Source organism: Gopherus evgoodei, chromosome 4 (genome assembly GCF_007399415.2).
Source record: "Gopherus evgoodei ecotype Sinaloan lineage chromosome 4, rGopEvg1_v1.p, whole genome shotgun sequence".
NCBI lineage: Eukaryota > Metazoa > Chordata > Testudines > Testudinidae > Gopherus > Gopherus evgoodei.
This window is the reverse complement of record NC_044325.1, coordinates 154,520,690-154,545,119: the sequence shown is the minus strand read 5'-3', so window position 1 is coordinate 154,545,119 and position 24,430 is coordinate 154,520,690. Positions and strand designations below refer to the sequence as shown.

The 24,430-nt window shown below is 44.9% G+C and overlaps 2 protein-coding genes across 2 annotated transcripts; one reads left to right on the top strand and one right to left on the bottom strand.

Annotated features, from left to right (window-relative positions):
- Positions 1-7,120: 7,120 nt before the first annotated feature.
- On the bottom strand, positions 7,121-8,073 carry LOC115651322 (olfactory receptor 1019-like). Its single transcript, XM_030562255.1, is given in 2 exon segments — positions 7,121-7,752; positions 7,755-8,073. Coding segments are annotated over 2 exon segments (942 nt in total). The 5' UTR covers positions 8,065-8,073.
- A 14,406-nt stretch (positions 8,074-22,479) lies between these two features.
- LOC115651647 (olfactory receptor 1019-like) lies at positions 22,480-23,418 on the top strand. The gene has a single exon (XM_030562741.1). It carries the CDS (start codon positions 22,480-22,482, stop codon positions 23,416-23,418), a length of 939 nt encoding a protein of 312 aa, XP_030418601.1.
- The last annotated feature ends 1,012 nt before the right edge of the window (positions 23,419-24,430 follow it).

Genomic DNA, 24,430 nt, shown 5'->3' with positions numbered 1-24,430 from the left:
CTCTGGGTGTCACTGCCTTGCCTGTTCACACGGACCCCTCTACTGTCACAATGTGGAACGTGAGTAAGACTGCGTTCTCTGATGGTCATACACAAACCAGATCCCCTCCCAGAATGAGCTGTGGCCCAGTCCTTTTTCTCCAGCTAATTCTGGAGTCAGGTGGGCTGTGGGGCCTGACCATGAGCCAGCATGTTCATTACACTATCTATAGGGCCCAATGACATAACACACACTCCCACTCCTATTCCCGGACATACTCTGCTCCACATTCCCTCATAGCTAGTGCAATCTGTGTGATGCCTCTCAGATGCACAAGGACAGCGTGGCAGCAGAGAACTTCGATACACCCAGTCCACGGCAGTGCTTCCTCATTCAGTATTGGTCCACAGTGAGCTTGGAACCATTGTGCAGACTAAGGCGCCTCTGGGAAGGAAATGTCCTGGGGACCTTGGACTTCCTTTAGGATGGAGATTTCAAGAAATACCAGGCCTCCTTCAGTACACAAAGCTCCCAGTATATAAACAATTCTGCCCATGTTGTTCCATTACATTGCACTTCAGGCTTTATCAGCGGAAAGGAATTCAGTGTGCTTACGCATGGAATATTTTATGGAAAAGACTTTAGAGAGCTGTATGATGTGTGGGGTGGGGGGCAAAGAGTGAAACATCGGGGCAGGGGATTGTAGCACAACAGGACTGAAGGGCATCAGCAGAGCTGTGTGGATAGGCTGTAACTGCAATTCCAGGGGATCCAGGCAAAGAATTAGCAGGGTTGTTACGGGTGAGGTCTAGCTATCTAAGTTCCTCATGTGGCTCCTATTATCACCATGTCACAGCACCTTGCAATCTATAGTTGGTGTTGTAGGCGGAGGTAGCTCTCCGTCTCTCTCTGCTGCTGCCTGCACATATCAGTCAACAACTTCTTAGTCCTGATCTACAATGGGGGGTGGGTGGGAATCGACCTAAGATACACAATTTCAGCTCCGGGAATATGTCGATGTATCTTAGGTCGACTTACCTCGGCGTCTTCACGACGCAGGGTCGACTGCCACCGCTCCCCCAGTGACTCCACTTGCTCCTCTCATGGCGCTGGAGTTCCGGAGTCAATGGGAGAGTGGCTGGGGATTGATTTATTGCATCTAGACTAGACACGATAAATTGACTCCCGATCGATCGAGCACTACCTGCCGATGCGGGGGGTAGTGTAGACATAACCTACAATATGTTTGACACTCTAAGGTTATGACAGGGGGCAGGGGCATGAACCCACCTCATCTAACAGGCTAGTGCCCTAAATGTTGCTCTAGCCAGTCCCCAGCCTCCAATTTTGTCTTTGCCCCCACTACAGCGCACTTCCCTGCCCTGCCACAGGCACCCCAAATGCTAGGCTATCTGCCCTCTCCACTAAAGTGTGTTGGTGGAGGTTTTGTGTGTGCATGTGTGTGTGCGCATGCGCGCACATATCCTACATATTTAGTGTAATGGAAACCAAGGTGATGCAAATTAGCATTTGATGCAGAGCTGGGGGCATGTGTGGGACCCCGCAGATTAGAGATGAGCTGGACAGGACTGGAATGCCAGAGGATCCAGGAATAGAAATAGAAATGCCAGGAAGGTTGCTACAGATCAGAAATGAAGTGCACTGTCTATTTGGGGAGTGGGTGGATTTTCAAAATGTTCTTTTCTGTCTTTAGCAACTGGTTTTAATTTTTTTTTATTCCTCTCTGAATTCACCGAAATAGTTCTGAACACAGAAGTTTCTCTTTGCTTTATTTTTAAATAGGAAATTAAATTGGTACACAGGTCCATAGATTTTAAGGCCAGAAAAGGTCATGATTATCAGATAGTCTCATGTCCTGCATGCCACAAGTTGGAGTATTCCAATCATTCCTGCAGCGAAGGGAATTATTCTATCCTATGGGAGGGCCTGTTTTGTAACCTGTAGCTCTGATAGCAGTTTCAGTTTAAAACATGTTTATTCTGTCCATATTCTTTCGCTGTTTTCCCATGGTATTAAGGTGCATCCAATCAAGAAGTGTCCATCCTGATCTACAAGGTCTGGGCAGAGGGTATGTGGGCTATAGAGAGAGAGGTGGATATGTAAGTCTGACATTAGTAGAATTAATAGTAATATTTGACATATTAATATAGTCACTGCAACAACAGTTTTGAATTTCAAATGTATCTTCTGTGCCGTTTTGCAGTTACAAATCAAATAATTAGTTTCTGTCTTTGTATGTTCCCTCTTAGGGAATTCTCTGCTGGTAATTTCCTTAATTCCCCTATGAGGAACAAGGCAATGCACTTTGGTGATTATGTGCGCTGGTTCAAAATAATCACCCTGGCTCTGGCCACAAAACAAAAATGCAAAATCCAGGGAAGTTACGTCTCCAGGTACCTCCATCTCCGGACCTGAGGTGATCAGTTTAGTGTAATTGACCCATGTCTCCAGAAACCGTATTAGCTTCTGACCATGTTAATAAGCTCCCGGTGGGCATGATTAGAAAGTCTGTGCCTGTCAAACTGAGATTGCGTAACTTGGCAAGAAAGTTTGGAAGTGTGGTTAAAGTGGGTCCACTGTGCATTATTAATGTGAATGTGTTTCAAAGACATTGCAAACATTCATTGAAATTTGTAGGGTGGAATCTGCATTGTTGCAGAAGACCCTCCCTTGCAATCCAGGTCACCCTCAACAATGAGATAACTTCCAGGACAAACCCAGCCTGTGGAAAATGTGGGGACAGTGTTGAGTAAAGGGGCTGCCTGCAGTTGTTGGCTCTCCCCAAGACATAGGACCCCAGAGGACAGTAGGGCCTGTTGATGGTTCTCCAAATGCTTGTGGATCCACCCCCATTTCTCGCTCCCCTCCACCAGCCAGCTGGTCCCCCTGCCCTCAGACTGGATCAGAGCCAGGACCCCTTGGAAGGGAAAGGCCTGTGTCCCATTCCCCACCCCTCTGAGCCAGCCCGTGCCCCCCTGGATCAGAGGCCCCTATACCCCATAACGCAGCAAAGGCCCTATATCCCAGAACCTGAACCCACTTCTGTATGTCATGTGGCTTTCCCCAAACCCCTGCATGGCACCTTACTCTTCAGCACCCAAAGCATCACCCCTTACAGCTCAAGAGCACCCCCCACAGCTGCTCAAGGATTAAACATGCTCCCAATTGGGGGGAGGATGTTAACCCTTTGTGCCCTGCCCTAGAATCCCCACCTCTCCCACCCCAAACCTACATGTTACACACAGCAAAATGGCTCAGGGCCCCCAGCCTAGGATGGGTGAATCACTCCAATTCCTGCTCATCCTGTCACAAAGCTTTGCTTGCTGGACCCTCCCTCAGGGATCCCAGGACCGAGCAGGGCTCAGAGCCTGATCACCAGAGGAAATAATATCCTTGCGTGATCCAGTCCCTGCTCCCAAAGTCAGGTCCCATCACCAGGCTCCGAGACACTCTGAGCTCATTCTCCTTCTCTCTGCAGCAAGGGAAGCACCAGAAAAAAGCTCTGCACAGGGTCTGCACAACAATCAGCCTCATGCTGTAACTGCACACCTTTCCCACCCAGTAAGACTAGCTCAGCAGGGTGGAAATGCAAACACCTCTAGGCTCTTCCCACCGAGCTGGGAATGGAACCCAGGAGTCCTGACAACCAGGTTACCCCTCTGCCCTTCTCTAACCACTAGACCTCACTCTCCTCCCAGAACCAGGAGTAGGTCCCAGGAGTCCTGGCTTCCAACTCTCCTGATCTAACCCAAAAAACTTCCCTTCCCAAGCTGCAGATAGAAACCAGGAGTCCTGACTCTCTTCTCTCCCCACCCCACTTCCAGAGCCAGAAATAGGACCCAGAAGTCCTGGTTCCCAGCCCTGCCCCATCCCAGCTCCTAACCTAGATGACCCCACTCTCTTCCCACAGCTGGGACTAGAACCCAGGTGTCCTGTCTGAAGCTTAACCTCCCTCCATTTCCTAGCAGAGATTTCAAATCTCAGGCCCTAACATTTGCCTCAAGACAACTAGTTAATCTATGAGGAGTTGTATTAATAGCAACACCCGCAGCATCTCACCAGGCCTGGTGGACTCTCCTTCCTCCAGAGCCCATCACATGTCTATTAACAGCACCAAATGAGCACAGCTGCTCTGACAGCCTCAGCAGGGCTGCTGTCAGATGCTGTCCAGGCCTTTAAAACCACACAGGTTTCCTTACCCAGCCCTGCTGATTCTGGTGACCAGGAAAAGGAGCAGTTGGAAGGCCTCTCTGTAACCCCTAGAGCTGGGCTCAGTCTCTGTGGCCTGGTCAGCCCCCAGCCTGAGGTTTGTGAGCAAGGGTATCAGTTGGTACCAACTGTGGTGAATTTTGGGAGGTGGACACATTTGTCCTACACACTGGGCTGAGAACCCACCAACTCATTAAATACAATGTAACAGATTCAGGGGTCTAGAGGGGAAAGATCCTGTATGCCATTCCCAGACCTCCTCCCATCCCTGCCCCTGGCCAAAGGTCAGATTGGGACCAGCTTTCCCCAGAAGGGGAAGGTTCCCTATACCCTATTCCCAGTATCCCCTTGTCAGAAGCCAGAACCTCCTGCTTGTAGAAACCCCACTCTAACGTGCCCTCCTCACATAGGGTTGCCTGCAATCCCTTATTCAAGGGATATCCCTTATTTTTTCATCTCCTTACAAGATCAGGTGTTGCTGAGCATTGCAATAAGCCACAAGAAATACCCCCTGGTGAAGGTAGGTGAGTTCTGCTTATTGTTAAACTAAAACTGATGATATACTGGGAGAAGGGCTTGGGCAGAGGTGCTATGAAAACAGCCCCTTATATCTGAAATACAATGTTGGCCACCCTATCCTGACACCACCCTCCTGCCAGCTCTTGCTAGGGCTATCAAAAGCAACAGAGTGGCAGTCCAAAAGCCAGACTGTCCAAGGAAATATGTCCCAGGCTGGGGCAGGAACAAAGTTGAATTTTGGCTCCAGTACAGAAAGAGTGCTTGATGACTGTGAGAAATTAGCTGGGGAGAGTGAATCAACACAGAAACACTGAGAGAACAAGATGTGTGAACCATAGAAGTGTGTGTGTGTGGGAGGTTAATATCCTGAAGCAGGAAGTTCCACAGATTAATTATGTACTCAGGAAAAGAGAAACCTGCTCTGTCATATCAACTGCATTCAGCTCCTAATGTAGTATTCTCCTCCCTTCCCCCAAAGGAATGTCCAGGTGAGATCCTGGGGTCACAACCCTGGTAGATGAATTCTCAATATCTCACACCCACAACCTATCTTGCAAATGCCTTCCCTTTAAAGGGGGGGTGTTTGCTGGAGTGCCCTTAATATAGGAGAGCCTCTGAGGCGGAGCTAAGGCCCTCTAGCCCCACCCACAAATAGCCTGACTGCCTCTCTTTATAAAAGACCATGCTCAGGGAGTAGTGGTTTCCTTTAGATTGAGTGGTAGAGTTTGTAAGATAGGACTGTGTATAGGCAGTCTTAACGAAGAGTGTTGGGCAACTTTAAGATAATCTTCTATCTATGGGCTTTTGTAGAGAAGGGCTGAGAGTTAGGGCTTCTGTGTTCTGTTCCCAGTTTTGGCTGGTAGTAGGGTCTGGCTGGGGCAGAGCTGGCTGGGAACTAGAATTCCTGGTTTCTGTATTCTATGAAGAGAACTTTGAGAGAACATTGTCACTCCTAGCAGGGAGATTCAGGCACAGAATGGGTGTGAAGCCTGTTTTTTCTAACCCACTAGACTCTCTCAGACCTGGGCAAAGAACCCAGGAACCCTGGCTTCCAGTATCCTCCTTCTCTGTCCCATTGGCCCTTTCTCAGGTCTCCAGAAGGGCTCTGTAGAGTTGAAAAGCTTGTCTCACCAACAGAAGCTAGTCTAATAAAAAAATCTCACTTATCTTGTCTATCCATAGACCCTATGATGGCAATTTCACACATTATCCTGCACAAACCTTACTGAATTATGTGAAAACTTATTGAATTAAATGTATGTATCATTGCGTGCTAGGGATTGTATTTAATTCTGTGGGACATGAGGACTGTTGCCCTCCAAAAATTAAGAACAGGTTGAAGGGGTAAATTCACTCAAGTTGTAACATCTCTAGAGAGCTACCACCCCCTGGAGAGAGCTTATGTATACTCGTTCAAATTGGATTCTTCAAGGCCCAATGGACAAAGAAGGGACATTGACAGAGCCTTATTTCTAGTGCTCCAAACAGACAGGATTTTGTCTCCAAGGGCTGCCTCAATCCTTCCCGGGAAGTTTTGGAAGGACATAGCCCAGTCTGTTTGTTTGTTCTGAGCAAAAGGTGTTGTGAGCTTGTAACCATAGGAAAAAAAAAAACCTTGATGGCAAGGTTTGAAGGACAGTTCAGCATCCAGAGCCCTTGTTGGAGCTGGGGTGATCTTTGGTGAAGTTATTTGCATGCATGTAGGTTCTTTTCTTGCTTTTAATATTTTCTCTACAATGTTTTCCCCTTGAGAATGAATTTTCTTGCTTAGCAAGAGTGGTGTGGTAACTTATAACTGTAGCAATACACTGTTTTCTGTCACTAAGGAGAAAAGTAAAGCAGGTTGGCTTAGGCAGTCTGGCTTACTGGGGAATTCACAGTGTAGGTAGTGAACTGTGGAACTGCAGAAAACCCCAGTCAAGAGGGAGAGAGATGTGCATCCCCACCCAAGAGAGGTGAGAGCTGCAGAGCTGGAAACCTAAAAGCAGGTGTCCTTGCTGGACCATATAGAGGAGTTACAGGTTCATTGGCCCTAAATGAGACAGACTCCACTCCCCTTGGAACTTCTCTGGAGTTTACTCGCAGGGACTTGCCTTAATCAACACCCCTCACCCTCAGGTTTTAGTTCCCATAGAAGCTGTGGGAACCATCCCCCTGGACTAGAAAACAGTAATACATAAACCATTCATATAATGGAATTTAATATAATGGTCCCAAAGATACTGCATGGGGTTGCAATATCTGTCACACCAGATCTCCTGAGTGTCTTATCTGTTGGACCATGCCACCTCTCTAAAACATTATTCTTAAAACTTGAACGCATTAGAGTTTTGATTTTCATGATAAAGTTACATAGAGTGGAAGGGAATGCAAAACATGATCAAATTATTCATCAAAGCGGCTGAGAGAACTTTCTTCTCTCTAACGTTCTCCCCAGGGCAGCCTTCACCTCCTTGTTCCTCAGGCTGTAGATGAGGGGGTTCAGCATGGGGATCACCACCGTGTAGAACACAGAGATCACCTGGTCCTGCTCCCGTGAGGAGGTGGAACTGGGTCGTAAGTAGATAAAGACCGTCGTGCCATAGAATATAGCCACGGCTGTCAGGTGAGAGGCGCAGGTAGAGAAGGCTTTGCGCCTCCCCTCGGAAGAGCGGATCCTGAGTATGGCAGCAGTAATATACAGATAAGAGAAGAGGATGATCAGTATGGTAGTCAGTTGTATGAAACCAGCAAAGATAGAAAGCAACATTTCATTGTTGTGAGTGTCGGTGCAGGAGAGCCGCATGAGCGGAAGGACGTCACAAAAGTAATGATCAATTACATTGGGCCCACAGAAGGACAGCTGAAAGGTGCAGCTGGTAAACATGGTTGCATTTGCAGCCCCAGCCATGTAAGAGCTAGCCAAGAGCCAGACGCAGGACCTCTTGGACATGATGAGCCTATAGAGCAATGGGTTACAGATGGCCACATAACGGTCATAGGCCATCACCGCAAGGAGTAAAGACTCAGCTGTGGCAAAGCCAAAAAGAAATATAGCTGTGCAGCACATCCAGCGTAGGAAATAGCCTTACTCTTCCTTGAGAAGCTCACCAGCACCCTGGGGGCGATGGATGAGGAGTAGCCAAGGTCAACAAGTGACAAGTTGCTGAGCAAGATATACATGGGGGTGTGAAATCGGGAGTCCCTCCAGATTAGGCCAATCATCCCCATATTCCCCAGCAAGGTGAGAACATAGATCACCAGAAATATGAGGAAGAGGGCAACCTGCAGCTCTGGATGGTCAGTGAATCCTGCAAGGATGAATTCAGTCACGGTGGTGTCGTTTCCCCAGGCCATTGCTTCACACAGGCTTTGAAGCAGACATACACAAGGGGAATTTCTGTATAAATAAAAAATAGTGTGAGGACCTGGAATTCCATATGACCAATGACAGCATTTTAGTCCACTTGAGACCCTTGTTTGCTGAAAGTAAGAGTACTTTTACCCATGTGTGAGTAACTCATTCTCTCTCTCTTTCGAAGTGGACAATCTGCAAAGAACAACTATTAGCACAAAACTATAACATAGTGCCAACTTGATTGCCAGAGGGTGAAGTTCACTGTTGGCTCAGCTGAAAAACCTTCCCCTCCCCCAGCAGAAATCAAGGGAGTTTACATTAGAGCTGGGTGATTTTTGTTTTGCTTTGATTTGGTGACTGACCTGAAAAATCCTAAAATACCAGTAACTTGTTTCCTCTTCCCCACCCCAAAATCATTTACATGTCAGATTTTTACCCTCTGCTCCTTTGGAACCTGTGGAACTCCTTGCCTGAGGAGGTTGTGAAGACTAGGACTATAACAGGGTTTAAAAGAGAACTAGATAAATTCATGGAGGTTAAGTCCATAAATGGCTATTAGCCAGGATGGGTAAGGAATGGTGTCCCTAGCCTCTGTTTGTCAGAGGGTGGAGATGGATGGCAGGAGAGAGATCACTTGATCATTGCCTGTTAGGTTTACTTCCTCTGGGGCACCTGGCATTGACCACTGTCAGCAGACAGAATACTGGGATGGATAGACATTTGGTCTGACCCGGTACGGCCATTCTCATGTTCTTATGTTCCTTCTTTTAAAGTTAAATCTAACATATTTTTTAAATAAAATGTCATTTCCAAACAAAACCTTGAAACTCATTGTTTCAAAAATGTCAAAATGAAATATTTCACCTTTTAAATTTTTTTTCCTCCCTGAAACCATTCGCAGAATTTGACACAAGTCTACCAGAAGTTTTGGGTGATGCAAACCTGCATTTTTGGGTGAATAAATTATTCAGAACAATGGCAAAGGTACACAGTTTTCCTGATCACCAGGTAAGGATGACCAGATGTGGGCGAGGTTGTTAACTTGTCTTGCTAGGGTCAGAGCATCAGGGGATTAGAATCTACTCGGGTATTTTAATGACAAAAGGGATTAAAGACCAACTTATTTTAAATGCTAAATTCTCCTGTGATACTTTCCAGGAGTATCAAGGGCTGAGGTCCCTCAGCACCACCTACCCTTAGCATGAGGAAGTCTTGTCCACGCTGGCTCTAGACCTAAATTCCCCAGCCTGTGGCAAGACAAGCGCAGCCTTCCAGACCTCTGCAGGCCTCGCTTTCTCTGTGCGGGTTACCCATAGGCAGATATCAACCCCCTCCAAATCTTCTGCGTGTCCCTCTGGTGTACTCAGCCCCTGTTCCACTGAACACACCCAGAGCTCTCAGCCTCTCTACCCCCAAAGAAATTGTACACGGCAGCTTGCAAAACACACCTTAGGATCACCACACTACTTAACACACAGCACTTAGATATACAGAAAACAAGAATAAGTTGATTATCAAAGAACAGAGAATCAAGTGATAGAAAGTAAGATAATTGGAAACAGTTACTTATAAAACAAAATCATAGCATGCTTCCTAGAGCCTAAACTTAACTAACAAGGCACAACAACATCAAAAGACAGGCATCCGAGCTTGAATCCGTAACTTTTTTAGTCACTAAAAATCATGGCTTACCCACAAGATAGCTTACCCCAGGCCTTCCCCAGCATTTTCAAGCAGTCTGGTGGAGATCCCTTCTCAAAATCAGTCCTGCTAGCTGCTTGTCTTCACAGGTTGATGGAATAACTGGGGGTTAATCTGCATCCCAGAAGTAGTTTCAAAGATAGATTCTTACCCTTACATAGGTTACCCATGTTCTTTTTCCCTGCAGCTTCCAACATTTATTGATTAGCATTTTGCTCAGGCTGCAAATAGTGTCCATACAGTAATTAATTTGCACATGACCAGTTACAGTGAGATAAGCATCTCTTCCCCTCTGACTGCCAGGAATATGTGGATTACTTTTTGGTGACCTGTGTTAACTCACAAACCTAGAGACTCTAGTTTTTTGTATATATACGTAAGTCTTCACATATTTTACATACATACATAAAGCTGAATGATTATGATGACCAGTGGGGCCCAGGCTTTCATTAGAGACCTTACATGACAAAATTTGGTGGATTAGTGTGCTGATATCAGACCCAGAGGTTTCCTTGTATATCTATGTGCCTTCTGCTAGTTGGTATCAAGAGATCCTTGGATCACATTTCCCTCTTGGCCAAGTCTAGTAACTTCAGAATAAATCTTTTGGAAGATTATTTCTGTGACCCTTACACTCCCAGTATGGTGTTGCCGGGGCTAACACTGTTGCTGTGCTGTGAATGATCCCTGTGGTCAATTCTGGTGCATCCTTCTGGAAATCTCATAGGAATTAATCTCTACCCAATGCCGGGCAGTTGCAGAATGAGTAAAGCTCAGAGGCTGATCTGGGATTTATACACTACCCATTGGGATCCCACAATGTGGCCTCTTACAAAGGGACGAGAGAAGAAAGGACTCAGAGTTTGGGAGGACAGTTAATAATGACAGCACATGAAATGAATCAAAAGTGTTTTGCTGTTATCTGCAGCACCATCTCTCTCCCCAGACACAGCCCAAGCCCAGGGTACAGCCTAGCAACACAACGATTCACCTGCTGTGTGCTGCTCTTTAGATTCTGGATGTAGCAGCTTCAGCTGAAGGGGTCATTTCCTACATAAGTAGCTCTCTGATCAGTTAGGAAATTTTAGGTCAAAATTATACCTTCAACCCGATTTTCCAGTGGATCATTAAATTTTACTTGCTGCTTGCAATAGGCTTTTACTTTTCTTTCCCCGCTAGTGCTACACTCAGACAAAGCAAACCTACCTGCGTGAGGATGAATAATTTATGTGATAGCTCCAAGAAAGTCCCATCTGGAGGAAGGGCAGGGGACTGATTTATATTCTCTTACAGGCCATTGGGACTGTAAGTTTCTCCAAACTGTCAGATAGACGAAGGAGCTTCAGCTATCTTCATGTTGCTGAGGCCAGGTATCTTTGTGGAGAAGTAATTTGTATAACGCCCTGCGAGGCCGCTGTGATGCATGTCGGTAATTGATCCCAGCGGGTCCATTGATCGCTGAGACCGAATGAGTCAAAGCACTTGGGATGGAATATGGAGACTTTTCAGTTCTCGGTGTTGTTCAGATTGTGCAGATTGGATGGCTCAAGAGATTGGGAATTATCTAACGGTTCAGGGCTACCTTGTGCTTTGATCACCCACTCTGTGTAAGGGGCAGTGCTTAACTATACCACCCCAGGAGGAGATCAGGGATTGAATTGTGACTCAGGTGCCACAGCCGATAGCTACCCTCATCTATGATGATTCGTTGGAACACAGGGGAAGAGGCAATGCTCTGCCAACTTTCCATCCACCCATGTGTCAGCTGTGCAGCCCATGCTTTCCCCAGAAAGTCCCCTACGTAGGGTGAAGTCTGTGGGGTCCTGCTTCTCCTTATGTGTGAATGACCCCTGTAGAGACAGGCCAGGCTCTGGCTCTCAGAATGTAGATCGGTTTTGTTTAAGCATCCAAAGCTTTTCTGTGCAAAGCAAACATCTGGAATCTATAATACTGGGCTGGCAATGAGCAAAACATAGATGGCAAACACCCACTTTCTCATGACAGTCCGAGTACCTCTACTCTTGGTCTCAGTTGGACACTGAAAACAGTAAGGCCACATCTACACTGACAATTGAAAGACAAAACTTTTGTTTTTCGCAGGTACTTAACCTCCCCCCTCCACCTGAAAGACAAAAGTTTGCTGTGAGCAGCGCCTTTGTGAACGACCGCATTGTCGGCAGGAGCGCTCTCCTGTCGACAATGCAAACCCCACTCGGTGGTGGTAGAAGCATTTTGTTGGCAAAAGTGCCGACCAACAGCGTTCACCCTGCCCAACTTTTAGCAACCCAGCCGTGTCACTAAAAGCTGTGTAGTGTAGACATAGCCTAAGGCATAAAAATATATGTGAGTGTTTCAGAATCTTAAACCAACTCATGTCTGAATGTGCTGCTTGAAGAAGAGCTGGGATCTATGGGGGGATCAATGGTTTGTTCTGGAGGGAGGGTTGGAACAAGTTCATTCATATTCATAGGGAATATATATTTCTCTCTCTCTCTCTCTCTCTCACACACACACACACACACACACACACACACACACACACACACACACACACACACACACACACAAGAATCAAATGTCGGAATGACTTTTATTTTAGATTAAGGAAAACAACAAAACAAGAAAGAACTAATGTAAGTCCTCAGGTGAAAGAACAGTGTGTGCATGTCTTTGTCCTCAGTCACATGATGCATCATCTCTGCCTTACAAAATAGCCACTGGGTGAGCCCAACATTCTCTGTCCTAGATTTTCCCCCACCAAATGTGTATTCTGTACTGCACTATCCAGCCTTGTCCTGGACAACTCCGATAACAAAGGTCTCTGTCCCTGTAAGGAAACAATATGCAACAACTTGGCATCCTAAATGGACTTACCCACACAGTTCACAACACTGGATTAATTTTGATACAAGAACAAAAAAAGTTTATTTAACTGCAAAGACAGATTTTAAGTGATGACAAGTAATAAGGTGTTAAACTCAGAAATGGTTACAAGAAAAATAAAGATAAAAGACTTTCTCAACTTATCAGACCAGCCTTGGTGTAAAGTGGAGTTCTTACCACAAGTTCCCATAATCACTGCTGTCCAAGTTTCAGATCTCAATCTGCACCCAAAGTCCATAGCCTGTTTTTGGTGGTTGTTGTCATTGTCTTAGGCACAAAAGAAAGAGACGGACAGGGAGAGAACTTGGGAGTATTGGTGCCCCTCACTTTTATAGTTCAGCCACCCTTTGAAATTCTAGCCTTGGGATCCCTATCCTTAGAAACTTATTAGGACTTTTAAAGTAATAGTTCTGTAGATTTTGTCGCCTACCATCCATGGAAATAGCCTTTGATATGTGGTTAGCTCTATTTTCTTTTTAAAATACTTATGACCTCTCAGTAAGAAGTCTGTAGTAAGTCTTGGACACATTCCTCAAGGAATATCTAACTTTCAGGGAGGAGATATTGAGAAGTGTGGCAATGGGCACTAATGCTTGTGATGATACAAGCTTCAATCCCACTCACATACCACCAATGTATTGGCTTTGGACTTTTGTTCTCCTGTAATGTTGTCATTGCAGTCGATGTCATTACGGTTATTTCCATGTTAACTGTTGCAGCTTCCCTGAAGAATATGCACATGGAAGTGGTGAAGAGGGACTGAGAAAAGGTTAAATGGAACCACAAAAATCTACAGTTAGATCAAGAGGATAGATCTTTTGGTCAAGCAAGTAATTTTGGTAACAATATTCTCTTCTCTGAAATTTTGACCAGAGGGAGAAATTTCCACATCTATGTGCTTAAGATTTATGTTGCTGTGTAAATCAAGAGTGAATCTCCTTTAATGCTGCTTCAATGGTTATCACTATCAGCTCTAATCACAGCAATCTGTGTTCAAATCTCAGTGAGAACTACAGGTTTCTTACAATTATTTCATTCAGAGAGAAGGTCAAGGGTTTTTTCTTTAAACGAATGTCTAATGTAGGGCCCTGGGTCCATATTTAGTCACACAAATAACTGGCCTGATTAACAAAATGCTGCGAATCCAGAAGATAATATAGATTTTTTAAGTTTCCTTGTGCCAAAACCATGTCAATCCTAAAATATTGTCAATAATAAAGTAATATGCTGTTGTAAGTTATTTTCATGTTTAATCATTGCAGGACTTCACTGAAATCAGCTTTTTAATTATACTCAAGGAGTGTGTATTATTTTTAAAACACTAGGATTTGTAGTGTATTCTAAATAACCATTGTAACAACTTTCCTAGGGTTGCGGTGGATTCTCTGTCACTGGAAATTTTTCAATAATATTTTTTTTCTAAAAAAATATGCTGTAGTTAACATCAGAATTAATTGCTTAGGTTCGACAGCTCTGACTAGCTTCTTGTGATAGATGGGAGGTCAGGCTACATGAGCTCATGGTCTCTTCTACCCTTAAAATATATGAATAAGTTCCATTGTATTCCATATAGATTCTTATACGCCCTTGCTCCACTTAGGCTCTAAACACTTTGATAAGTTCATTAAACAACATGACTAACATCTGTCACATGTGGGTGTTCTCTCTCTTTCATCATTTAGCCATAACTGCTGTACCAGATCAGATCACTGTTTCTTTTGTCTGGAAGTCACCACTCACAGCTGCTCGAGAGGAAGGTGAAAGGAACAACCTGTTGGCAAATTATGAAATAAGATAGTCCTAGGAAAAGATTCGACCTAAACTCAGTCAGTAATTGGGTGTCTGGAACATTTTTCATAGTGGGGGTGCAGAAAACCAGCCCACTTACCCCTGTCCCCCCCACCACTCCCCAGAACTGGGGCTAGGAGCAGGGCCGTGTCTCCTGGAGTGAGTGACCCAGACAAGGGTGAGGAGCTGAGGGTGGTGCCACTGCTGGAGATGGGCATGGGGCCGGCAGCCAGGACTCCAGGGTGGGGCAGCATCCGGAACCTGGGGCGCAAGCCTGACAGTGGAGCCCCAGGCATGGGGGTGGCTGCTGGGACCCCAGGCAGAGATCTTTTTTGACACCATACTCCCTGGCAGGGAAGTGTCTGGCCATCACGGTCCTGCTGCAAATTACTCAATACCATCTCAGATTCTATGTAACTATTTCATATGTTCTAAACCTATTGCTTATGTCTGTGTGTGCTTAAATCTAACAAATCGTAGTTTTAGATAAGAGCACACTTACTTGTATGAATCTTTCATCAGACAGAATTGCTGTGTTCCCATTGATTTATTCCTGACATTGCCTGGGGTGAAACAGTTAAGTTACCACTGCTTTGGGTTCTGAAAACCCTGGGTAACAGTTGAAATGTCATGCATTTTTAATTTTAATCAATAAAACAAAATTTGTTGGAGAAAAATAACAATTTTTCCGTCACGGTTCAGGGCAACTGCCCCTATATTTCCCCTCTGTGGTCGAGAAAGTGCCCCGACTCTTAGAATTCTGGCTCCCCACCTGTCACTTCTCTTGGGGTATGTCTACACTACCCTCCAGATTGGCGGATAGTGATCGATCTATCAGAGATCAATATATTGCATATAGTGTAGACACTATAAAATCGATCCCTGATCGCTCTGCTGTCAACTTCAGAACTCCACTGCGGTGAGAGGGGGAAGCGGAGTCGATGGGGGAGCGGCAGCGGTCAACTTGCTGCTGTTCTCACGGCCAGGTAAATCGACCTAAGATAAGCCGACTTCAGCTACTCGAAGTTGTGTATCTTAGGTTGACACACACCCCCAGTGTAGACATAACCTTGAATGTGTAGAAGTCTCTCTCCACTTTCTGACTGAAATTTTCCAGGCTGTAAAGTTCCCTGCCTATACTATGAATTCTACAGCAATGAGATTCCATGAGCCAGCCTGCTTTACTTGTCTCCTCAGAGATAGAAAACAGTGTAATTGTCAGTTATCACACAGATCTTTCTAAGCAAGCACATTTATCCTTAAGGTAAAAGCTTTACACAGAAAACAAATTAAAATGATAAAAGAACCTCCACACCCACTGAAAAGCTTCCCATAGATCACTGTCCCCACCCTCTCAAGTCCAGTAAGATCTTTGGCAGGTGACAGTCCTTCCAGCCCTTCCCTAAATACTGGGGGCCCTCCCCTTGGACAGAAGTTCTGTACATTTGCTGGATCAGGAAGGAGGCCCTGAGTCAGTTTAAACTCAGGTTATTGACCCCAAACCCCTTTTATTCTGATCTCTGAAGAATCTGAGAGAATTTGTCTAATTACCTCCCACTGGAGCATTGTGGTCTCCTCTGCCATTCAATTTCATGTATTCACTGGCCTACAATGTTACATACACTCATTACAGTGAGATCTCCCAAAAACATGGCAGGAAATTGCCATACCTGTCAGATATTCTCCTTGCCCTGTTTTTATATTTGTAACAATTAGTGATCTGTGATATGTAAGAAATTAGACTGATAGTTGCCCTCTGGCCTTAAACTCTATAGATTAGTCATTTATTATTATTATTATTATTATTGTTTGTTTGTTTATTTGACAAACATAATAAAATACCCCAGAGAGTTTGCAATTAGGTCCATGTGATTTGGCTCCTGCTCTAGTATTCAGCCTTCATTGTTACTGTTCTTATTTGTATTAAAATGAACCCCTAGGAGCCCACAAGTACCCCATTGTGCTGGGTGCTGTACATATAGACACAACAGAGAGACAGTCCTTGCCCCAAAGGTTTCCAGTTTAAGACAGGAGACAACAGACGTTGCAGACAGGTGGGGGAGTACGAGAAAAGACACAATACTGGGCAATTGTCTCAATAAGACTGTGGCCTAATCGTTGTCAAGTTTCTGGAGACTGTGAGACCAAACATGAGTTTTCAGGAGGGATTGGGAGGAGGAGAATGAGAAAGTGTTGTGAATATTTATAGGGCACTCCTCCCAAGTGTGAAGGGCATGGGAGGAAAGCACAAGGATTCTTGTCTGAAAATTTAACATTTTAGCGACAGAAGCTGGGCCTACTGGCCAATCTGGGATGAATGGTGGCCTTTCAATAGTGAGTGTTGGTAGGGTCAGCTGGAATAGATTGTGAAGAGTCTTGAAAGTGAAGGAAGCATAGAGAAAGGGGATCCAGTAAAGGGAGACTGAGAAAGAGATGACATAGTCAAACCAATGAGCTAGGGAAATGATCTTTGCAGTAGCGGTCTGAATGGATATGAAACATTCACATAAAGAATCTGACACATCAGAAAAGGGCAGACAAATAAACAGACAGGTTTTTAAAGTGCTTATACACAAATGCTAGAAGTCTAAATAATAAGATGAGTGAACTAGAGTGCCTCAGGTTAAAGGAGGGTATTGATATAATAGGCATCACAGAAACCTGGTGTAGCGGGGACAATCAATGGGACACAATCATTCCGGGGTACAAAATATATCGGAAGTACAGAACAGGTCATGCATGGGAAGGGGAAAGGCACCATATGTGAAAGAAAATGTAGAATCAAATGAAGTAAAAATCTTAAATGAATCCACACGTTCCATAGAATCTCCATGGATAGTAATTCCATGCTCTAAGAAGAATATAGCAGTAGGGATCTTTTATCGACCACCTGACTAAGACAATAATAGTGACAATAAAACACTAAGGGAGATTAGAGAAGCTATCAAAGTAAAGAACTCAGTTATAGCAGGGGATTTCAATTATCCCCATATTGACTGGGTACATGTCGCCTCAGGACGAAAGGCAGAGACAAAACTTCTCGATACTTTAAATGACTGCTTCATGGAGCAGCTGGTATGGGAACCCACAAGGGGAGAGACGATTCGTGATCCACCAGAATGGTCTGCAGATATAAAATGGATATCTGTGGAGTTGCAGGGCTCTAATTAAAGGAACCGGTTATGGATCTATTTTCCAACATATGTCACTTTTTTGCACCTTCTGAGGTGAATGACCCCTTAAGCATCTGATCAGGATTTGGGGGATAGGAGGGGAGGAATGGGCCAGTTCTCTTTGAAACAAAGAAAAGGAGAGGAAAGAAAATACCCAGAAGTTGGAGCAATAACTGAACACTGCACATCTTTGTGTGGTTATCCCTAGGAGATGTGAAAGTTTTAATGACCCCCTCCATGTTTGCCCTGAACTGCAGAACTTTGGGGCTCCCCAAGGATTCCATCCCCAAATGGCACTGAAATAACTTTATAAACAAGGCTTCCAAACAATCTGCTTTACAGTCAAGAGTAACAGATGTCTCCCTCCTGCAGGTAGGTTTAATTGCTCTGGTTCTGATGAAAATGGAATAAATATTCTCTTTTGGTTCTGGCATTTTGAATTAATTCTGATTCAGAGCCAAATCTCATGGAGATCAGATTTATTGCCTCTAGAGGTCCTGACATTTTAAGAAGGCTGTATCCTCAGCTGGTATCAGTTGCCTAACTCCACTAAAGCCAATTTTCCATTTACATGTGCTGATGATCTGGCTCGTTAGAGTAGAGCAGTAGCTCTGTTATGGATAAGCTTGAGACTCACTTTCCATTGGCTTTAAAATCCACAGCCTTACTCAGACTTGAAAACAGTTGATCCTCGTGAAGGTCCAGGGTAGGGTTAATGGACTAAATTTGAAGTCATGTGTGCAAGGGAGAGCCCCTTGAAAAGTCACAGGATATCAGAATTGTGCAGTTCTCATCATGTTATTTTGTGAATGCCCTGGGCACACTAGGGCTCTGATTCTCCTCAGACTGTTCTCACCTTCTTAGGGTTGATCCCAGCTAATGTCTGGCACCCACTGCCCCTAAAAAATGCACATTTGGCTTCCTAAGTGCCAAGCACCTTCCACATGGAGACCTGGCAGGTTCCAATCTTAAAATCCTTCAAGGTAGGTTTTGCCCCCTGGATTAATGGCTTGTGCCAGTTTGCTGGATCAAAACAAGGGCCCCTCAGTTAATTTAAATTCAGCCCTTGTACACCATGCCTGCGCTTGTCATTTTTGTCACGACGTATGTATGGGACCAAACTCTCAGTAGGCATAACATATGTCTAATGATGACGCTCTGTCTGTAATTTTGTCACTTGTTCCTTAGAAACCTACTGCCACTCTGAGGGAAGGAGCATTTCAAAAGTTATCCAAGGTAAACTTGCATGTGCAGGGGGAAGGCTGAAAGCCAGAGGGTTTGCAGGCAGCTTGGCCTCAGAACCAGGTGGCTCAAGATGACTGGATGCCAGGGCCCACCTTGCTCTGGGAATTTTGACTCCTGGCTTTGGCAGACTTCTACACTTGCGTGTTGTGTACGTATGACAAGGAGGAAGGTGGAGAGGAGAGCTGAATTGCATGTGTGTGTGTGTGCATGTGGTGGGAGGGAAAGCTTGGAGCAGCCAGGTCTTTTGGGGGATGGTCACAGCAATGGTTGTGGTGGAGGGTTGAGTTTCAGAGGAGTGGTAGAGGAATGTGTGTGGGGTGGTGTCCACTGTCCAAACACTAGGGCTTTGAAAACTGAGTTCAATGACTAGAGCTCGGAAGAAGAATTTGCTTTTGAACAATGTAGGGTTTTTATTTTCCTGTGATCCCTTAATGTATAAGGGAAGCACTTGAACACGTTACCTAGGGAGGTTGCAGAATCTCCTTCCTCAGAGGTTTTTAAGGCCAGGCTTGCCAAAGCCCTGGCTGGGATGATTTAGTTGGGAATTGGTCCTGCTTTGAGCAGGGGGTTGGACTAGATGCAACCCTGATATTCTTTGATTCCGATTAATTCCCTCAAAAAACTACTATTAAGCCAGGAGAGGGGCACCTGTGTATGGATTGCTAGGAGAGAGAGTCACATAAATCCAGGTGGAAGGGAGGTGCCTATCTGTGAGGAAGGGGCAGTGCTTAGGAAATCAGTGGGTCCTATTGCAAGCTTAGGAGACTCCCCACCTGGCATCATGTTGACTGTGGTGGAATGCATTTTAAGGTGCCTCTCTGTCCCCATTCGTTGTACAGGGAGACTGTGGAAGCTCCTTCACTGGAGGTTTTCAAAAAGAGGCTAGAGAGTCAGATGCATGATTTGGGCACAACAAATCCTGCCACTTGGCAGGGGGTAAGACTCGATGACCCTTGCAGTCCCTTCAACCGTCACGGTTCTATGATTCTGCAGGGAGGTACCTAACTCGGCTTTCTGGATTGCAGTGCTGTGCTTATGTCTGTTTAGGCACCTAAAAATTAGATGCCATGATGCTTAGAGCTGCACTGCCTGAGTCCCTTCATGGATTCCAGCCAATGAGACTTAAACACAGCGGGCCAGATGATCATCCCCACAGACATGCCGAATAGCATCTCATCCCACCATTGCTCCCATCGAAGTGAATAGCACCACCGCCCAGCTGGGGTAAGTTTGCTGCTCAATTGAGAAAAAATATCGGATCTGGTGCTCTGGGGGAAGGAATGTTTTTTTTCTTCTTCAGAAAGGCAAGGCTATAAAACAGAGCTTGTGATAAACATGGCTGTGCAACTTTAATAGCTGTCACCGTGGTAATCTGAGGAGTGGATCCCGAGCAACAGGGTCAGTTTTCTGGTGGAATCTAGTTTATTGTGACATCAGGAGCTCGGGAGTGTGAACAGGGGTCAGGCTTCTTGTGCACAAAAGCTAGAGGCTCTGCATGGAATGCTGGGAAGCCTCAGGCTGCTGAATAAAGGTCTCTTTCCTGCAACTCCCTGCTTGCCCACATCACTTATTGCTAATGAAACAACTAGCCTGGCTCCATAACAGAAAGTGCATGAGCACCCATGCCTCAGAGACGTTCACACACCAAGTAGTACTTTGCCCTGCAAAAAGTCTCATTGCCCAGGGGTCCTACTAACTGATGTTGGGGATTGTATCAGAATCTGACCCTGGAAATGACATTATGCAGGTGGGTGAGTTGTCAGCAGCAAAGATTGAACTTGTCCCTGTGGCTTCAACAGCCTGAGCCGCACTCCCTGAGCTAGAAACCCTAGCCTGAAGCCAATGGTGGACTCTGAACACTCCATGCAGATCAGACAGGAGAGGGAAACAGATCTTCATGGTGAGTGAGAGGCTTATGGATTTCTGATATGGTTCCACTGCCTAGAGTTAATGCTTTGTTGAAAGTGACAGAGTTTGAGGTGTTTTGTATACAGCCCTTATCATAAACAGATAGCTAAGGGTTAATGCCTCTTTTACCTGTAAAGGGTTAAGAAGTTCATCTAGCCTAGCTGATGCCTGACCAGAGGAACCAATGGGGGAACAAGATGTTTCAAAAGGAAGGAGGGAAGTTTTTTCCTTTGTTTAGTCAGTTTCAGTTTCAGCCAGAGTGAAAAAGATCAAGGAACCAGCCTCTTATCAGAGTAGTAAGTTTTAGAAAGGAATAAATAGGTTTTGTTTATTTTCGTTTGTGACTTATTTTGGTGCCATTAAGGGAATTATCAAATTGGGTATTCTTGTGTGTATTAAGATTTCTGCCCAGGGGAACATCCTGTGTTTTCAATCTATTGTCTGTGAGATACGCTGGTATGCTGTCTTCCAGAGGGTTTATATTTTTCCTTTCTTTTACCTTTCTTTTCTTTAATTAAAAGCCTTCTTTTTAAGAACCTGATTGATTTTTCCTTGTTTTAAGATCCAAGGGGGTTGGATCTGGACTCACCAGTAACTGGTGGGGGAAAGGAGGGAGGATGGTTAAATTTCCCTTGTGTTAAGATCCAAGGGGTTGGATCGGTGTTCACCAGGGACTTGGTGAGGAAGTCTCTCAAGACTATCCAAAAAAGGTAGTTAGTTTGAGAGTGGTGGCAGCGAGACTAGATGTAAGCTGGTAATTAAGCTTAGAAGTGTCCATGCAGGTCTCCACATCTATACCCTAAAGTTCAGGGTGGGGAAGGAACCTTGACAGCCCTTGTCAGGGTTCCCTCCCCACTCTGGACTGTGGGAAACAGATGTGGGGACCCGCATGAAAGACCCCCTAAGCGTATTTCTATCAGGTTTTGTTAAAAAACTTCTCCAAGGCACAAATTCTTCCTTATCCTTGGACAGTACCACTGCCACCACCAAGTGAGTTAGACAAAGATTCAGGAAAAGGATCACTTGGAGTTTCTGTTTTCCAAAAATATCCCCCCAAGCCCTTTCACCCCCTTTCCTGGGGAGGCTTGAGAATAATATACCAACCAAATAGATAAACAAGTTGAGCACAGACCAGACCCTTATGTTTTTAGAACACTAAAAACCAGTCAGGTTCCTAAAAGCAGAACTTCATTAAATAGAAAAAAAATAAAAGAAGCACCTCTGTACAATCAAGATGGAAGGTAATTTTACAGGGTAATAAGATTTAATACACAGAGAATTCCCCTCTAGGCAAAACTTCAAAGTTACAAAAAACAGGAATAAACCTCCCTCTTAGCATAGGGAAAATTCACAAGCTAAAATAAAAGATAAGCTAACGCATTTCCTTGCTATTGTTTCCAATTTTTGAAATCTTGGATGCTTATTTCAGGTAGGGTTTTAGGAGATGGTTTTTCCAGCCCTGGTCACTCTCTGTACAAGAGAGAATAACAAAGAGACCACAAACAAAACCTCCCCCACCAATTTGAAGGGATCTCTTTCCCTTATTGGTCCTTTGGGTCAGGTGCCAACCAGGTTATTTGAGCTTCTTAACCCCTTATCGGTAAAGGAGGGATTTTATGCTACCCTTAGCTGTCGGTTTATGGCAGCCCTCATCTGTCTCCTCTCTCAGTGTACTACTCACTTTCTCACCTGCAATGGAAAGTGCATCTGGGATAAATGGCGGAGAGGAATTACACGGCAGTGACTGAGTTTGTCTTGTTGGGATTCACACAAAACCCGAAGCTGCAGGTCATCCTCCTTTTGATGTTTCTGCTGATCTACATGCTGATCCTAGTGGGGAACCTCACCTTGGTCACCTTAATCAGAACTGACTCCCAGCTTCACACCCCCATGTACTTTTTCATCAGCAACCTGGCCCTCTTAAATGTCAGCTACGCCACCATCATCACTTCCAGCATACTTATTACTTTAGTATCAGTGAGAAAAGTCATTTTGTTCTCTGGGTGTGCTCTGCAATTCTTCTTCCTATGCATCGCATTATCCTGTGAATGTTACCTCTTGGGTGTCATGGCGTACGATCGCTTCATGGCCATCTGCAACCCATTGCTCTACACTGTCATCATGTCCAAGTGGTTTTGCGTGCTGCTGGTACTGGGGTCCTACCTAGTGAGCTGCGTGAATGCAATTGTTCAAACTATATTTATATTCCGCTTGTCCTTCTGCAACTCAAACGTCATCAACCATTTCTTCTGTGATGTGTCCCCAATCCTGAAACTGTCCTGCTCTGACACCCGCATTACAGACATTGTTCATTTCACCTGTGCCACTGTGGTGGTAACACCTACTATCTTGATCATCCTCATCTCCTACATATACATTGTTGTCACTATCCTAAGAATCAACTCTGCCAATGGCCAACGCAAAGCCTTCTCCACCTGCACCTCCCACCTGGCAGCCATCACCATCTTCTACGGAACGGGCTCTTTCATGTATTTACGGCCCAGTTCAAAGTACCTCATGGACCATGACAAAATCATTTCTTTGTTTTATACCCTCGTGATCCCCATGTTAAACCCCCTGATCTACAGCCTGAGGAACATGGAGGTGAAAAAGGCCTTTATGAGGATGTTACACAGGAAGATTTATTCTCAGTGAATTTAAATGTTGAGAGTGGGTTTTTAACAGTAAACAAGGGGAGTGAGTTCTTTACATCATCTTGTTTTTTGTGGATAACCAACCCAGTGCATCTTGCACCAAAAAGAACTAAGGGGCAGGTTTTCCAAGGGATCTGCACCAAACAGCTAAGATTTGGCAACTCATCAATTATCCAGCTTCTCAGAGCTGCTCAGCTCCCAGTTAGGAACCATTTTGTGCTAAGGCCACATTGCCATCCTCAAGTGAAGGGCAGGCTGGTCCTGTGGTTCAGGCACTGGCCGAGGACATAGAAAATCTGCGTCTAATTTCTTGGTCCACAGTGACTTTCCTCTGTGATGTTGGGCAAGTCACTTAGCCTCTTTGTGCCTCTGTTCTCCATCCTTACAACGGGGATGGTGGCACTGCCCCGTCTCCCAGGGGTGCTGAAAGGGGAGCAACGTTAAAAAAAAAAAAGACAGTAAAATGCTTGGAGAGCTACTGATACAAGCAATAGGCATTATTATTAATTATTATTATTATTAATGTATTAAGTGTTTTAAAAGCATGAGCTGGGCCCTCTAATAATGAGGAGAGTAGCTGAAAAATCATTTATATTTCATAATAATTATGATATGTGTGTAGTTATTATTATTTGCCTTCTAGGTTTTGAATATTTGAATTATTTAAAGCAGTGAATATTTGGGTGAACTCTGGTCATGTTTAGAAGATTTCATTACAAGGTCTTACCTAGAGTTCAGGGCATGCCCCAATGAGCCACTGAGGGGCATTTCATCTCTGCCTTATACAGTACTAGTCCACTAATTTTGTACAACCTTCTACTTACTCACAACAGCCTTTTCTGTTTCATGGATGGCCACATATAATTTACATCTGTCACGGAGTGTGGGGGAATCAGGGCCCTGCACCCCCGGTTTCCTGCGATTCACCGTGACTCTCAGCCAGCCAGTAAAGCCGAAGGTTTATTTGGATGACAAGAACACAGTTCAAGACAGGTCTTGCAGGCACAGACAAC